The 18,563-nt window shown below is 44.5% G+C and overlaps 1 protein-coding gene across 1 annotated transcript in view; it reads left to right on the forward strand.

The window, feature by feature from the left end:
• LOC119443112 (DNA replication licensing factor mcm7) overlaps positions 1-18,563 on the forward strand; it is a 32,949-nt gene that overhangs the window by 1,310 nt on the left and 13,076 nt on the right. The window contains exons 4-11 of the mRNA XM_049662583.1: positions 38-162; positions 818-998; positions 4,700-4,837; positions 5,564-5,746; positions 6,683-6,764; positions 13,861-13,992; positions 14,128-14,211; positions 15,049-15,260. Of these exons, the coding sequence (XP_049518540.1) occupies positions 38-162; positions 818-998; positions 4,700-4,837; positions 5,564-5,746; positions 6,683-6,764; positions 13,861-13,992; positions 14,128-14,211; positions 15,049-15,260 (1,137 nt within the window). The remainder of the gene's footprint in view (positions 1-37; positions 163-817; positions 999-4,699; positions 4,838-5,563; positions 5,747-6,682; positions 6,765-13,860; positions 13,993-14,127; positions 14,212-15,048; positions 15,261-18,563) is intronic.

Consider the following 18,563-nt stretch of genomic DNA (forward strand, 5'->3'; position numbering starts at 1 on the left):
TCAAGAGATGCTTTTTCTCATTTATATTTTATGGCAGGTTGTGGCAAAGGACGCCTTGGATGTCTACATTGAGCACCGTATGCTCATGGAAAACAGAAACCGGCAGCCTGGGGATGCCCGAGATCCACGCAACAAGTACCCATCAGAGCTGATGAGGCGATAGTGAGTAAAAAGTCTGCTTACCAAAATTGCTGCATTATTTCCATACATACTCAGATGCCTGACGAAAAAACTACCTTTTGTGCATGTCAAGCAAGTTGTAGATCATGAACCATGTGGAAGTCATATACTCCCCATTTTAGAGGACTGTATAAATATTCAAAGATTTTTGTCAATGAATCATATGTACCCTTATTGGAAACAATCCTTCAGTCAGGTAGTTTGCGATGTCTAAAGACATACGAATGACTGAAAAGTGGATTTAAAAGAAATAGTGCTTATTTCCCTGCAAAATAGTGTAGGTGTGGACGAGGTAAAATGTCTATAGGAAGTATGAAACTATACAAGAGATTTGCATTGTATTTAAAAAATATTTGTTCTGATGCCATCACTATTCAGTTTGGTTCCAAAAACTGCTGTTATTACACCCTTATTAAATTAAATCACATACTCTCTGTGAAGAAACATGTAATGCTGTGTTTAAATCGAAACAAACTATTTGTTTCTTTAAGTAAGCCCTGTCTGAAGAAATTCCTTTCTCTAACTGGTGACCCACATACTTCAGAATCCCTTGCATATTTGTCACTGCTAAAATGTGATACAAAACGATTTTCATATTATATGTAACTTGTTCTGCCTTCTCTGTTCTGTGCTGCAGTGAGGTGTACTTCAAGATGCCGTCAGCCACCAAGCCTCTGTCTGTACGAGACGTGAAGGCAGGCTGTATTGGGAAGCTTGTTACCGTGAAAGGCATTGTCACACGGTGTACTGAAGTGAAGCCCATTATGTGCGTTGCGACATACACTTGTGACCAGTGTGGTGCAGAAACGTACCAGCCTGTAAGTTACTTTTAAGTTCCAAGCATTCTTTAAAGGACTACTTACACAAAAATTTTGTCTTGCTCTTTCTTCTTTATTAGGTAACCGTCTGCTCTCTAATCTCAGTATGGAACCTCAATTACTTGAGTGTGAAACAAATCAATATAATACCGGGTGTGCAAGGTATTTGAGGACACATTCAAGTCGTCATAGACATAAACATTCTAGTTCTGTCTAGGCGCCTAACTTCTGTCTTCACCAACCCCTCTGTTGAACGTACATCACACTTGTAGCAGTCAAACACAGGAGACGAAACTGTATGCAGCTCTAGTTGCCTTACATGCGAACCACACTGACTTGGAGATAGCCACCTTCTTGGATGTCGTGAAATACTTTGTTTTCGGGGTGAGGCAAGAGTTTATGGCCAATTATCATCTGTGACAAACAAATAAGCACTGCTGGCAATCAGGTGCCATTCAGGCAGTTGAGTTTTTCCAGAAGGTGGAGGCCTTCATGAGCGAGAACAACCCTGAAAAAGCATTTTACAAAAGGCCATTGCGTTGCAGCTTTAGGTGCAATAGGATGGATTGGTGGGATAGTTGGGATTGCATTACAGTATGAAAACTTAGTGCACAGCAAAAGGCAAAGAAAGGGACACACAACTTTAGGTGGCAGAGTCAACAGCCGAGCTTTCTATGCGCAATGTCATTAGCTGCCATTCCCAAGTAATTGATTTGCTCGCTCACACTGGGTTTGCGCACTCCAAGAGTCTGGCTGTCAACTTCTGCAGCCATGTCACCCTCAATGTGTCGGGCATCCTAGTTGCCGATGCAGTAGACATTCATTAATTTGACCCTGACAGGACCATCGAAATTGATCGAATTATCCGGTGGATCGAATTAAACAAGATGAAAAAAAAAAAAGCGAAAAAAACACTTTAGCACACCACTGATTCATTCGGCTGTATTTGCTCAATTCTAATACCCCTGTCACACGGGCAGCCTTAACCGAGGTTAAGCTAACTACGGTTACGGCTGACCGCAGTTACCGCTAGCTACACGGCAGGCGTAACCGTAGTTAGCCCCCTAACCATGGTTATCGCAAACCGAGCTTGACAACCTCGGTTTACTCTCGCAAACCGACGAACAGGCAAGATGGCGGACGCCATGGCAATTGCGAGTGCACCAGCGTCGTCCGAAATCGCAATGAGCCAAAGGCGCAGTAACTGGTCCGACGCTACAACAAGGACATTTATACGCGTTTGGGAGGATCACCTTACCGCACTGCGGTCGAACACAAGTAATGCCCGAATATATGCTAAAACTCGAATCACACACACAAACCACTTGAGCACAGAAAACACACGACGTGAATTATTCTCAGCAAAGCCTACTGGCCATACGACACTTGTAACCTGTAGCAGAGGAAATAATGCGCACAAACTGCTAACACACCGCAACTACCACGCACAACAAAAGAAACGCAATGGAATGCGCTGGCTCTCGTAAAGGCTACTAACCGGCTACTAGCCACTGTAAACCGGCTACAGCAACCAGTGTTGAAAGACTTAATGTGAAACTCGCCAAGTTCATCAACATTATTTAGTTATAAAGGCTTGTAGTATTGAAAATGTGAGCGTATATTTTATTGCAACATTTATCTGCACGCTGGTTATTATTTCTTTATTATGCACAGTGAACTTCGCACAAAATATTTTGCACACATGAGGACCACGTGATTGCATCGGTTTGCTTAACCAAGTCCGTGTAGCAATGGCAGACCGCGCTCGCGTTAACCACGGTTAACCCTGTAAACCATGGTTAAGCTTAATCGCGGTTATATCTGCTCGTGTGACAGGGGTATAACATGCCCCCGAATCAAATGTGTGCCCACTTTCTATGTATCCAAAGTAGGAAACTAACATAGAAATTATCTTAAAGCTCCTGAAAGAAGTAGAAATGTAATGTGCACCTGATCTTTTAGAAAGAAAGATGGACAAAGGTTTTAATATGTAATGCACAATGGCAGCTTGTTTTGTAAAGTCAGCTTTGCCGCTATACAGTCTTGCTATGCGGTAAAGCATACAAATGCTGCAAAGGCGGTTTTGGTTTCAAGTCCAATAGCACTGTGCAGGCAACTTACGGCCCAATTTTCTCGGAGAAAAAAAAAAAAAAGAAACAAGCCCGTGTTATAATCAGGTAAATACTGTAATCAGGCACTGAGCTACGGCTATGGCTTGGAAGCTTTTCCTATGGTAGACCGAAAATAGGCATTTTCAATGGGAGGTGACGTGTGCTCAATGCATTAACTGTCCTCTAAGCTCTGCTGAGGCAGACGCTGCCACTGAAGGGGTAGCTATTGAGATCAATCACCGCAGGGGTCATGCGTGTGTGTACAGCCTGGTCAAATTTTAATGATCTAATGAAGTGCAATTTTAGGATCAAAATAACGAAACATTGGACGCATAGAAATGCATGGGCGCCGGCCGGGATTGAATTGACCGAAGTTTAATTAACGAAAGTCAACTGTATAAGCTTACTACACTGCTATGTATGGTGGGTGTCACTGGTAGGGTGACTAACATGCGGTAACGAAATGCTAAAAATTCTAAAGACTGCCATTGTTGAAGCACAGCCCATGATCAAACACACACTATCTGGTTCGAGCATGCAGCTGTTATTAAAGCTGAATTCAGTCAATAATTGAGACTGAAGATGCTCTTTAATTCGAAACACACCAAGCATAGCATGGCGTCAGTGTTGAATCGTGTTTTCTTGTGGCAATGCAGGAATTGGAGGTGATGTAATCATACTTAACAAGCTGCTGATGCATAGCAGTCAGCTTGGTGCAGTGCTGGCAAGGCACACAATGACCATGTTGCTGAAAGTTAGGAGCTCGATGCCACATAGGCCATTTTTAGCTCTCCACTTGTTTGCTTTCGACATGGGAAAGGACTGGTACTCCTGTGTCACCCTTATGATAATAAACCTAATACTCTGGATGTGGTGCAGTCACCTCAGCCTATCCATCGAGTGCTCGGATTTCAATGTAGTCACGGCATAGCCTGCGAGAGCTGCTGACCAAGAAGGTTTATGATACATACTATGTTCACCACCTTTGATTTCCATGATGTCACAAGGTCTTCCTCAAGCTGCGCTGCACTTTGCGTACATTTGAACTGCTTCAAAATGTGTACTTCGTTATTTGTTCTCTCAACGAACAAATAATGAAACAAATAGCACTTGCGCCTCATGGCGCAATTGGCTGACAGCTGTTTACCAAGAAAACATATAAAAGTTTTCTGGTAGTACTCATTTAACTGTGAGCTCCATCCTTTTAATGCTTTAGTGCCCTGTGACCATTTTTCTATTTTCTCATACAATGCAGTGACAAAGAAAATGTGCAAAACTTGAATATTTCCCGCTAAACCCACATTTTGGCACCACCAGTCGTGTGCTGCATTTTTGCGTTTAAGAAGCCTACATTTAGGCCATTACCTTCAAGGGTGTGAATTGGAAAAAAGGGTGCTGAATGCATTGCTAACATATGTAATATTGGGAGTGTGGGTCAAGATTACTCATGTTTCTTTTTCTCTTGTTTGAAATGCATCTAATGACAAACACCATGCTGCTGCCTCTGCTCCACGTTGGTCGAGCCGAGTAGTTGTTTTGATGATTCCATGTGAGGAAGGCCCATTGTAATCACATGTATTCTACCCGTAGATCAACAGCCCCAGCTTCATGCCTCTGGTGACTTGTCCAAGTGATGACTGCCGTGTCAACCGATCAGGAGGTCGGCTCTACCTTCAGACCAGGGGTTCCAAGTTTGTCAAGTTCCAAGAGCTGAAGATACAAGAACACGTAAGAAGGCCAACTGGTGTGCATGTGTTGCCATTACTTCCCTCTTAGCAGTGATAGATGCTGCACGGTGAGCTTTTTTTTTTTTTTTTAAATATCAGTTCTTTGTGGGTTCTACTTCAGTGTCATAGGTTTGATGGCATGCAGATTTGTTGCTGTTGAAAAACTGTGTTGAAAAACTGTGATGCCAAGGTTAAACTTGAGAAGTGTGAAGGTTTGTAGGCACTTAAAAGATGTCTGAATACTAAGGTAGGTCTAGAAATACTGCCCTGGCATCATCGGCATTATCATGGTGTCAGACACAGACCAGAATTTGCTGATGTGTAGCAGTAAGGTTAGGTGTGGTTACGTTGCACATACAATAAAAGAGACAAGCGTGCTGTACACATGGCTGCGGTTGTATGTGGCATCCGTAACGGCAAATGCAGGATTAGAGCAAGGCAATGCGTTGTGGCTTCGTGACACCTACTGGGTGGTACCAAAACTGATTCATATGACCAAGTATTTAGGGTGTTCTGGCGTTTGTCAGTATTTTTATGGGATTTACCGAGTCTGGACCTTCATTTAATGCAAAAAAGAAATGTCAAGTAGAAAAATGTTGTGTCAGTACGCCTTCAAGTTATTTGCCTGATTTGTTCAGATCTTTAGTTGCTGACCAGTTTTGGAACAAGTATCCCCTGCCCCTTCAACGGTTATCTTCATTTTGTTTTTGCACTATTTTTCTTCCAGAGTGACCAAGTACCCGTGGGGAACATTCCACGAAGCATGACTGTGTATGTGCGTGGAGAGCTGACTCGTACTGCATTGCCAGGTGACCATGTCTCGGTGACGGGTATTTTCCTGCCACTGCTGCGCACAGGATTCCGCCAAATGCAGGGTGGCCTCCTCTCGGACACTTTTCTGGAGGCACATGTGAGTTGACCAGCTGTGTGTGTACTTGAACCTCACTGCAGTGATTCAGTCGCTGTGACATCTTGCTGCTGAAAACAAGGTTGTGGGTTGAATTTTGTGCCTTTTATTTGAGCCAGAATGCAATGGGAACTCCTTTCCTTTTTTTCTTTTTTGAAATAGAAAATATTTGGTGCTTGATTCAATTAAAGGATTTCATTTGCAAGCAAATCACTTGTGCGGACTACTGCAGGCAAGGTGCTACACATATTTTATGGGCTTGGAGAAAAAAAGAAGTCTTGTGTCATATCATTGTACACAGATCTCCCTGGGATGGGTTTCTGTTTGCCTTCTTGCAGCTTTTCGAACTTTGAGATGTGTGCGGGCTGCATGCTGATCTTCGTGCAGCTGGGGGGGCACAAGGCATTGCTTCCTTGTGCTCCCTTGCCACCTCCCGTGTTACTGAAGTATTAAACCGCCAAACAGACGACACAAGAAGACACACGGACGAGCGCTTAAGTGTTACTTCCAGCGCGCTAGTGTAATTGAAGAGAAGGAAAGCCGCTAATCGATCTGCTAACTTTTAACTTCACTTTTGCTTGAAGAATTAGAAAAAAATTTCCTGCAGGAAATTTGTGAGGCGATGCAGTTAGTGATGTCATTCTATGGTTAGTTAGAAAAGTGTTTCAGGGCCCCTTTCAGACCCACATGTTTCGCTTAATTGTTGTTTATCTAGGTAGGTAATGACTAGTATACTTACATTTTTCATTAGATGTCATTGCTGAATTTTGTGTTTTACATTTTCTCTTCATTGTCTTTGTTTTTTGCCTTTTTGTTCATCATGCTGTTTAGATATATATTGACTGCTAGAAGGAGAGCTACTTTGTTTGGGCTTCATTTTCGCAAAAAAAACTTTGATGATGCTTACTTTTTAATTCTTTTGTTTTTACTGAAATTCAGAGGATTGTCAAGATGAATAAGATGGAAGATGATGAACTGGACGACAGCATGATGACGCCTGAGGAGCTGGAGGCACTCTCAGGTGTGAAATAGCACCTGTAAATAGTCATTTAGTCATGTTTAAACCTTGAATTATGTTTACCTAAGCATAAGTTGCAGCAAATTTCAGAAGTGTCTGTTGCCAAGTAATTTCTCCAAGCCTTGTTTCTTTGTTTTATTAAATATGCTTCCACTGAGTGGCATTACCTCTTAGGTTAATTTTTGTCAACTTGTGAAGCCAACACAGGGACAACTCTTGTAAAATATTGCATTGCTTAAAAGAAAAATGTTTGTGCCGATAGCTACAGAGAAGGCTCAGGACAAAACTGTGTTTGCAAAATGCAGATTGGTGCATGATAGACTTGCAGAAATCTGTTTTCTGTATCGAAACTAGAAGAAGCACCGCCATTACAGCTTACCAAAAGTGACACGGAACCAACTTGCACAAACCGATGTGCCTCTTGGCTACTTAAAACGCAAAATTGTATGCTTCCTGTGGATACGCTTCCAAGATGTTGCCATGTGTCTTAATGACAAAAACACCATTGGGATAGCTTTCAGTGTGCTTTATGCGAATCGGAGATTGATGTCATATGCACCCCATTGGTAGCTGTGCGGCGAGCCTTTATGTGCGGCTGTCATCTGTTGTGCAGCAGTCTGGTCACTGTTAATCTGTGGTTGCTAGCCTTCTGGCTTTGCTGCAGTGACTTTGGTAATGTCTGCTATTCCTTTATAACAAATTGAGCTCAAGTGAGATTTCATTGCTGTTGGCTTCTGACACCGTTTTACTGATTGTAAAGCTAGTTTTCACAAGGCAGTTTGCCAAGCTAATGGCAGTGCAGTATCTCGCAGTCGGCATGTATGCGCACAGTTTCAACACCTTTTATGAGATGGACAATGCAGACCCGCTCTTGTAATGAAATCGTGTGCACCACACAAGCACCAACATGCTAACTTTGACATTGTCTTAATGGAATGATGACTGGTGCAGTGCAGTCATGCACACTTGCCCTTCATAAGACATTTATTAATGTGTAAGCATTCTTTGGCGAGTACCCCAGCAAAATCTGTCCCTCCTGTGATGCCTTATATCTACAAAATAAATGCATAATTGGTGAGGTTAACACATGTAATTATTATAATAGTGTAATAGTAGATGATTAGTAGCGTTAGAAAAAAAAAAAAACTGTGTCGCCTTGTCAAGGTCGTAACACAAAAGGAAAATAAAAAAAAAAAAGCTGGAAAAAGTGGGCAGATGCATTTGAAGTGAAAATAGGCCATTTCAGAAATACTTTGCCACAAAAAGTACTTCAATGCATTCAGCAGAAGCGGAGTCAATGGCAATCAAACATGGCCTCCACTGTGCTCCCGTTCCTTCTTAAATGCCTTGCACTGCGAAGGCTATGGTGGAGTGAAGTGTGGCCAAAACGCTCCACCTTCTAAATGCCACCATGGCGCGAAGTTCAAATTTCATTTCAAATGTAAACGTAGACGCCACGACTTCCGATTTCGGTGCCTATGACGCGCTAAACAGAAGGCAAACGTGGTTGCCCTCAGCGAGTCGCAGTGCGCTTAGCCAGTGGACTCGTGGCAGCCACGGTATCTATGCTGCGTAGCCCACCGGAGCTACCAATAGCAGCTGTGTATGGGAATGAGCTTCATTACGAAATAAAGCGTCCAGGAGAGAGTGAGAAGCAGGATTCTGTTTGAAATGAGAACGTTTGAGAGGAAGGCGACATTGCAATCCGCTTGGAAGCTCCACGCACTGCATACGACAGCAAAACTTGGCTGAGATGTTCACAGCAGCATATGCTACCCGGGGACTATGTTATTTCGCCAAGCCCGAGGGATGATTCAGGGCCTTTATAGCTCATGTCGTCATTTTAATAGTGTAATAGTAGATTATTGGGCAGCGATGGGTAGACATGCGTAAGCTAGCTAAATAAGTAAGTAAAAGCGAAGTAGCAGCCAAGCCAAAGAATGATTACGCATTAGTAGACAATTTTTAGAATTGCTGTAGCATTTTATGGTTTGAATTTTAATTAGAACAAAAAGTGTTCTACGTGCATGAGGACATGATCTTGGAATTTCGTAGGCTTGTGCGAATATTCAATATTTTTAACAGCAGAGCTGTTTAAGGTAAAGGTTGAACCGTGCGAAGTGTTGATAAGTAGTGAAAGCAAAGCATAGGAGGAGTGGAGGTGCAGAGAAAGAAAGACAAACAGGGAGCGAGAGAAATAAAAAAAACAAAATGAACTTTTTAGACAGGCGGGATTCGAACCGGGTACCCACGGTCCGAAGGCGAGCATCATAACCACTGCGCTATACACCCAATTTTTTTTTCTTTATTGCATGGAAATATTAGTAATTATATGCGAAAATTAGTTGCGATTAGTTGCATTACATATATACACAGATGAAAAACAAATTCACACACGCTAGGCAGTTCAATGAAAGTTCAAAAAACACCCAAGCTTGCAGAACATGCATTTATGGGAACTATGCAGTTGCATTGTACCGACGATTGCAACACAACCTGCTATGGGCGAGAGAGAGAAAAACAAAACAATATAAACTTGTCGAGGCGGGATTTCAGCCTGGGTACTGACGGTCCGAAGGCGAGCGTCATACCCACTACACTATACACCCACGCTTGCAGAGCTTCGCTGTTTCATCAAATTTCACAAGCGTGGAACTGACTTAATTTTTTGGAATATGCTATTTGATGTTGGCTTTAGTTTGAATTTCAATATTCATAATTTTCATATTCAAAGGAAACGAATATAAATTTAAAAACATGTATAATCGACAGTTTCCGTGAGCAAGTCACATTGTGATAGCATGGCTCATAGCTAAGACAAGCCAAAGATGAACATGTATAAGGGACTGTCTACCATTTTTCAAGGACCTTCAAATATTTTGTAGTGCAATAGAACGCCTACTCTGGAAAGTGAGTATGAATTCTTGAAACAATTTTTCGATGTGCGTGGTCTCCTCTTAAAACTCTGTATGGACACCGACAACACTGATTACTGGACACGATGGCAATCTTGGAGGCCATACATCAATACACCACTCCATTCACTGTGACTTCGAGGATGAAGAGCAAATGAAAAGTGATGAAAAGTGGTGGCACCACTTTTCAATAAGCACTAGCTGAACCGAAAGAAAATACTTTCTCACGTGAATAAAAGTTAGCAGATGAGCATAAAATACAATTTCGGACAATGCAATATTGTATACAAAAATAACTCTCCCTGCGCGATTTTTTGCTTTAGTGAGGGTACAGCGATTGTTTGCACTGTTTCACTGAAGAGCGGCGCCACATGTCGTTCTCACGCCACTTTCAGAGACAAATTAAAAATATAATTCTTTGTTTATGAGAAACAAGCATGCTCATTTCCATCACTATGACACTCGATCTTCTTATTCCTACCACAATCCAAAGACATGTTCCGAGCGGTAGACAGTCTTTTTAACAGTCGCCAACTGGTTTTTGCACCTGCTTGATTATTCAAACAGTGATCCCATGGTATTGCCACCTTCTGTCTTGAACCAATGTATAATGACGATAGCAGTTTTGGATTCTGTAAGGTGTCTGGCTCGATTTTTCAGACATGACCTGTAAAAACGGCAGCCGGGAAGAAAGCACAATTCCTGTTCTTCCTGTACTCCTGCTTTCCCTAGCGAGATAGTATCTCGGCTTCCTGAGAACTGTACGGCTGCTGTAAATAGGTTTGCGTTGACTCTGCACTAGATGAACTAAACCGCAACTTCAGTCGCAGATAGAGATAGCGCTGGTTAGGCCTAAAGCCAAGGCATACATGTGGTGGTGGGCGGCAGACCATTGCAGGAAGCTTGTCGCTCGTCAATAATTGGGCCTGAGATGGTGTGTGCGGGCTAGACTAAGGGCCTTAGAAATGTTGAGTGGGCCTGTCAAGTTCATCTGTGCACTTGCTGGATGGAAAATTTGCGCAACTCCTGGCGCTACACAGTCAAGGTTACACTTCAGGACAACATGTGATTGGCAAAAGTGGAACACTCCCATGGCTCAACCATCATGAAATTTCAAGTGCACTGAAGCACAACATTGAGAAAAAGCCTGTGAATGAATTTTCTGTGCTGCTGGCGTTATAAAAATGTTAAAGTTGCATTTTTACATGAAAATACAGTATAGACCACTTATAACGTAACTGCTTATAGTGCAGGACCGGATATAGTACAGTTTTTTCAGACTCCCATTAATTTTTCCATAGAACTCCATGTATACGCATACTGCTTTCAGTGCAGCCGCGTGAGACGAAATACCGGTTATAATGCGGCTTCCATGGGAAAATCTCGCCGACAAGGGCGGATAGCGAGCACGCTTCTCAACGAGGTGTGCCCACCGATGGGAGAGGAGATCAACGAAGGCGATGCGGAGGAGGAGCATGAGACGCGGAGCAAACAAACGAAAAAAAAAAATGCGCGCGTAGGTTGTCTAGGGCACGGAGAAAACTTGCTCGGCTGCTTATTGGCGGTGCGTTTAGCACTGAACGAGGCTTCAGTTTCTGTGCACCTGTCGCGATGCGTGTCGTGAAGTGCAGATATCGCGCGAGCGACGCTGCCAATTTAAGCAGTGTTCTGTAAAATTAGTTTGGAGCTGCAGTAAAAACTCGTTAATTCGACCCTCATCAATTTGGACTCGTCCTCTAGTCCCTGACCGGCGTATGCATTATTCAATGCAATCAAACTCGTTAATTTGGACTACTTTTGGAGCTGGGTGAGCGAGGAGCGCCGCAAATGTGCGATGCAAAAGAGCAAGAACGGCGCTAGCGTCCAACCGAAACGAAGCGGCGGAGTCCGCATCGCCACAGCCATCAGTTGAAATCGTACGTGAATGACAGCAACGCCGGAATGCTTCGAGCCTATTTGTGTCTTTAACGCCTGTATTCTTGCGTTTACCGCTGCGCATAACACCGCGTTGGCCGCAGGCTTTTGTAACTGCGTAGCCGTCATCTACGATCGCGTCGATAACGGCCGCGGTTTTCTCTGCAGCGGTTGCGGCGAACAGTAGTTTTTTTACTCTGTATGCGCATCGGCCGCGTGCCTAAAAAACTGCGTAGTCGCCATCGATGATCGCATTGATAGCGACCGCGGTTTCGACTGCAGTTGTTGTAGCAAATGGTAGTTAATTCGTCCAGACTCGGTGCGTGCGTCGGGCGCGTGCCTTCAGCACTGCAATGTCGCCGTTCATAATTGCATCGATAGGGGTCACGGTTTTTTCCGCAGCGGTTGCGGCAAATAATTGTTTCGTTTTGACTCTGTGCAAAGCTGTCGAGCTTGAAGAGCACCGACTACATCGCGATTATGTTTTCGCCAGCTCAATGGCGAAAACGTAATTGCGATGTGTGCGCGATAGTACAAAGCGTTTCTACATGCTTGGTCTACATGTTTTGCATACGTGCAGGGCTTGAAAATCGTTTTGGTTATAGTGCGGTACCGCTTATAGTGCAGATATTCGCGACTCCGGCGACTTACGTTATAAGCGGTCTACACTGTATCTGAATAGCAGAATATTCAAAATACTACACTGATCCCAGAGATAAGTGTTTCCCTTTTTGGAAGTAAGAAAAAAAGAAAACGTCTTTTTAGATTTAACGTCGGGCACTTGGAGTCAATATCTTAGGCAAATCCCACAACTAGATAAACAATTCAGTACAAAATTATTTGACACTAATTACTGTTCGCTTTGAGCCAAAAAAATTGTTATTCAGCGAAGCTTATACATTTATATGTGGTCTAAATTAAAAGGCGGGGTGGGGTTACTTGGCTAATGTGAAATTATCGGATGTTAATTGTACAGTGTAGACCGCTTATGACGTAAGTCGCCGGAGTTGCGAATATCCCCACTATAAGCGGTACTGCACTATAACCAAAGCAACAATTTTCAAGGCCCACACACATGCAAAACATGTGCACCGAGCCGCCACGCGTATGCGACAGTCAAGGAATGCGGCTAGAACGTTTGCATTCAATTTACAGTCGAATCTCGTTTATTCGAACCAAATCATGCTGTGGCGCCTCCGACCGGCATTGCTCCGGCACCGCCGTAGAGTAAAAGCTTAGGAGAGACCCCTCAATGTCGCACGCGAACAAAAAAAAAAAAAAATAAAGAAGATAAATAAAAACGCGCCGGAAATTGCACCCTCTCTCAAATGGCAAGGTCGCTGATTCTGCGTTGCGCCGGAACATGCGTGTACATGCCGACGTCTCAGCCACGCTACCGTAGCGACACGTAGAAAATGGCAGTGAACCCTTCTTTCTCCTTTATGCTTCCTCTGCTTTCTAGTCACGTGTTGACCTTGCACGCTGCGGCTACGGTGCAAAGGGAAACAGCGGCGCTGTCCCAGGCCAGCCAACGAAACTGCCAACGCCGGCAAACGCCCGCTTCCCGATAACGGCAGAAAACAGAACTTCGGGGAGCTGGCGCCGGGCCGTCTGTAGCGGCGGCGGGCGCGCACGGTCACATTCGAAAGTGAGGGAGCTATGAGGGAGGGCGAGGGGAGCCACCGAAGCGGCGGAGTTGCCGAGGCGAAATCTGCTTCCCGGCTGCTTTCCTCCCTCACATTCCACGGTCTCTGCGTGCGCCCTTCGCCGCCCGCTCCCTGAAGTTTCGTTTCGTGAAGCGAGCGTTGGCCGGCGTTGACAGTTTCGTGGCCCTCGCTCGCTATGCGCGCCGTGATATTTCACGACTCGCACTCAAGATTCTGGTTTCAGCCTCACTGGCTGTTCGTTCGCACCACGTGCCCTTCTCCTCCACTTCATCTCTTTCTTCCCCGAGCACTCCTTGGGGCGCCCGTTTGAGGGGAGCGTTCGCCATCTCCGCTGACTTTCCGTACTCCCAGGCAGCCGCACTGTAACCGGTATTTCGTTTCCCGCAACTGCACTATAAGTGATATGTGTATACATATAGTGCTATGGGAAAATTAACGGGAGTCTGAAAAGACTGCACTATATCCGGTCCTGCACTATAAGCGGTTACGTTATAAGTGGTCTATACTGTATATGCATTTCCATCCTGCTCTTGAAGCTCAGTTGAAGAGGTTAATTATGAGATTTGAAGATAGCTGTTTGCTTTTGTTTTTCAATTTGATCAGAGCCTGACTTCTATGCCAAGCTGGCTGGCAGCATAGCACCTGAAATATATGGACATGAAGATGTCAAAAAAGCGCTGCTGCTTCTACTTGTAGGAGGCATTGACCGCAACCCAAATGGCATGAAGATTAGGGGTGAGTTGTTCAGCTTTTCATTTGATGCTTCAGATTGGATCTTTTGTTTGTGTGCATTCTGGGTGGCAAATCAACAAAGGGATATCGGTGCCTGTCTGGATTTCAAAATGCTTCTTCCTCTCACCTCTCATCTAGGCAACATCAACATTTGTTTAATGGGCGACCCTGGTGTGGCGAAGTCACAGTTGCTGTCTTACATTGATCGACTGGCTCCAAGAAGTAAGTTTGACTATTTAAACCAACATATTTTTTTAAAGAAAGTGTACAGCTATTGCGTAGGTCATGTAACTTATTCCTTGCGTGAGACTTACTTGAACGATCCCCAGCAATGTGTCAGGGTTTTAAGGTCATGATTATTACTTCTTATTAAGTGTTCTGTGTGCCACTACACTCAATGGACATTAGGACACATTTAGTTTATTATTGTCTCGTGCTATGAGGATTTCAAAGCAATGCTGAAAAAAATACAAGAAATTCTTGAAGTGCTAGCGCAAATTTCTTGACGTCATGAAACACCAACTGAACCGCCTTCTACTAGAAAACGAAATCGATTTGCTCGCAGTTCAGGAAACCAGCCAAGTGCATTGTGATCTTTCTGCATGCTTGTTTCATACCAAGTTAGAACCAACGTGGCTATTAAATGCCTATTTTCCACAGACTCCAAATGGGGCAGTTGCAACATTGGATAAATTTTTACCGAATCTGGTGTAGTTACTATGTAGCAGAAATATGAAAAACGTTGGTTCTGTAACTGTTCTTGCAGATTTAAACACACCAAGCCACAGCAGAATGTGTTAGACAAGTCCGCCAACATTTGCTTTCAGATCTGTTCGATTTGTGCTAGCGGTGTTCCAGTACTATTCCTCTAAACTATCATGAAGTATGTCATTCAAGCAAACTACATGAAAGATGTGCTTGAAAGTTGCAGTCTGGTTTCTCGGGATACTGGGAAAATGTTAGAGGTGCTTCTGCATCATGGATTTACTGATTACACTGTTTTTTAATAAAAAAGGCAGCTGATTACAAATAGCACGATTCACTATGTTTGTTTTCCAGGCCAGTATACAACAGGCCGTGGCTCATCTGGTGTTGGTCTGACTGCGTCAGTCATGAAGGATCCACTGACTGGTGAAATGACACTTGAAGGCGGTGCACTTGTGCTTGCTGACCGGGGCGTTTGTTGCATTGACGAGTTTGACAAAATGATGGACAGTGATCGTACTGCAATACACGAGGTTATGGAGCAACAGACCATCTCTATTGCAAAGGTGCAGCTTTCTGCATTCTATGTTTGTCTGGTAGGGATGGGCGAATAGTGAACTTGAGGTTCGAAGCCAACAGTGATTTGGACGAATACTTTGGAATCGAATAGTTTGAATAGTATATATCACATATTACAGTAAAACCTAGTTAATTCGAATTTCACGGGACTGGAAAAAAATGTCCGAATTAACCGAATGCCGAATTATCAGGGTATCTGAGAAACAATAAATGCTTACTACGTCAGCATGATTTTATTAGTGTAATGGATGAGCAAATCCTTTTGCTATTTTGCGCAAAAGCAGTGCGGAAGCTGCAATTCTCTTCATTTCGTGACTGATTTGCTCTCGCAGCGGCGATCGAGGCCTCGCAACTTTCTTCGCAGCACGGCCGTGGCGCGCGCCATCATTTGCGATTCACTTTGCACTACCGTGCGCACATCCCGATTATTTTTCGCCAGTAAGCTGACCGCCAACAGATCGCACGTCAATGACGATGTAGCCGGTGCTCTTCATCCTCGACAGCTTTGCACCGAGTCAAACCGAAACAACTGTCTGTCGCAACCGCGGCCGCTATCGACGAAATTACCGTTCGTTGCAACAACTACAGACAAAATCGCGGTCGCTATCTATGCGATCATGGATGGCCACTACGCAGCTTTTTAGGCACGAGGCCAACCTGCGTATTGAGTCAAAACGAAACTACTTTTTGCCGCAACCGCTACGGAAGAAACCGCGGCAGCTATCGACGCGATTATGAACGGCGACTTTGCGGTGCTTAAGGCACGCGGCCAACGCACGCACTGAGTCAGAACGAAACTACCGTTCGCTGCAACAACTGCAGACGAAATCGTGGTCGCTATCTATGCGATCATGGATGGGCACTACGCAGCTTTTTAGGCACGTGGCCAACCTGCGTATTGAGTCAAAACGAAACTTCTTTTTGCCGCAACCGAGGCAGCTATCGACGCAATATTGGATGGCGACCATGAAATTCCGCGGCCAATGCATTGTTATGTGCGGCGGTAAACGCAATAAAGGCACATTCACATAGTTTCTTGGTGTTATAGTGAGAAACTTTATGGTCATTCACGTACGGTTTCGCTGATGTCTATGGTGATGCAGACTCCGCGGACCACTTTGTTTCGGTTGTACGCTAGCGCCGTTTCTGCTTTTTTGCGTCGCACATTTCCGGCTCATTAAAGGAAAAACGTATAGCCTTTGAGATTTATGGTTGATGTATGGCAGCCATGACGTGAAGCATAGCGTCCAAGATGTGTACTGGCTTTCCGTCGCTTCTGGCTGCCTATTCGGGAGCGCCGAATAATTCGAAAATATCAAATACCTGAATTCGAATCGAATAACGAATATAGAATTATTCGTTCGAATATTCGACAATATCGAATATTCGCCCATCCCTATTTGTTCTGTTCTCTGTGTCATAATTGCAGTCATTACCTTTGAAGCTGCTCTGTTTCCTTTTTATTAATTCTATGATACCTTAAAATTGTTCTCTCGGCAATATATTACTTGTGATGCTGGGTAAAATGTTTAGTTCTCTGATGCTTTTGCAAATCTTGTTATAGCTTTAGCATAAATTCTTATACAGTGTAGACCGCTTATAACGTAAGTCGCCGGAGTTGTGAATATCAGCACTATAAGCGGTACCGCACTATAACCAAAACGATTTTCAAGCCCTGCACATATGCAAAACACGTAGACGAAGCAGCCACATGTATACGAGAATCGAAGCGTGCGACTGGGTGTTTTGCATCCGTTTAAATTTACGAACGGTGAAAGGTTAATGTCCAAGTACCCATGATTTTCGCATGAAGCAGAAAAAGCAATAATAATTCTTCAAAAATGTCTCAGTTTCACCCGAAAGGCGAAGCATCAATTGCGATAGCAATTGGCACATTCGCTTACTAACTGAATTAACAAGCGTGGTGTCAACGCGCACAAGCAAACATGAATAGACTCGATGACCGCAGACCACCACTGTCAAAACGCGGGCGTGGGGAAACGCGGCCTGCCGCAGCGAGCGAAGGTTCGTGCGGTCTATCGCTTCAACGGAAACTGAGAGCGGCTGCAAGCACAGCGCATACAATGGTCAGAGCCATGTGGAGATCGCTTTAGATACGGTGCGCGCGACAACACCAACAGCCGGCACAGGTGAGAATGCATTTGTTGTCAGAGTAGAAGCCGCCCCTCCCTCCTGCGCTGCCTTCCCGCTTTGCTCCTTTCGCGTGGGAGATTGCGTCGCCACTTCCCCTTGCGCCCGGTTGCAAGATATGCATTTGGTGGCGCAGCACAGCGTCGCCCCCCCCCTCCCTCCCTCTCATACTCCCACAGCCTCTCGCGTGCTGGAAGTCGCGTTTGCTCTTCGCTGTGCGTTCGCTCTCCGCGAAGGCGCGCGTGCCCCGCGCGCTTTCACTCGCACATACGACGCGCGGCGCCGATTTTATCGCCCTTGGACTCATGCTCCACGCCTCATGCTCCTCCTCCACATCGCCCTTGTTGATCTCCTCTCCCATTGGTGGGCACACCTCGCTGAGAAGCGTGCTCACTACTGCCCTTGTCGGCGAGTTTTTCCTGCGGAAGCCGCATTATAACCGGTATTTCGTCTTATGCGGCTGCACTGTAAGCGGTATGCGTATACATGGAGTGCTATGGGAAAATTAACGGGAGTCTGAAAAGACAGCACTATAAGCGGTTACGTTATAAGTGGTCTATACTGTATTTAGGTGCATGTTAAAGAACCCCAGGTAGCCAAAATTATTCCGGAGTTCCATGCCACGGCGTGCCTCATTATCATATCATGGTTCTGGCACATAAAATCCCAAAATTTAATTTAAATTTTAGCATAGATTAATTTTGTGTGCTCGTTAGAACTTGGTGTTTTCTTAGCATGGGAATGTTGAATAACCAAACGAGGCTCAAGCTTAGGCTGTCAAGTTGCCTTACAGTTAGGTCTGTTGAACAGTTGAAACCACTTATAACAATATTCAAGTGCCACAAAGATTTCATTGTTATAACTGGGTTGCATGAAAAAAATCAAAATAAGGGGGTGGCAGTGCTGTTGTGAGAAAACTATAATGGTGGGGAGGCCAGTGCCCCTCCCCCACCACATTCCTTCTTCCGGCTGCTGATTGTGTTTACTGGTTTAACTGTTTAACACTGCTTCCTGCGCGCTCCGATCACGTATAACAAGCCGCGGCTGTCGGCGTTTAAGAATGGCACTGTTAAAGAACTGCAAAGCGGAGGTCACAGTGGCAAGTGACATGTGAGCTCCACCGAGGCATCGCATTGGTG

Source organism: Dermacentor silvarum, chromosome 2 (genome assembly GCF_013339745.2).
Source record: "Dermacentor silvarum isolate Dsil-2018 chromosome 2, BIME_Dsil_1.4, whole genome shotgun sequence".
In the NCBI taxonomy this organism is placed as follows: domain Eukaryota; kingdom Metazoa; phylum Arthropoda; class Arachnida; order Ixodida; family Ixodidae; genus Dermacentor; species Dermacentor silvarum.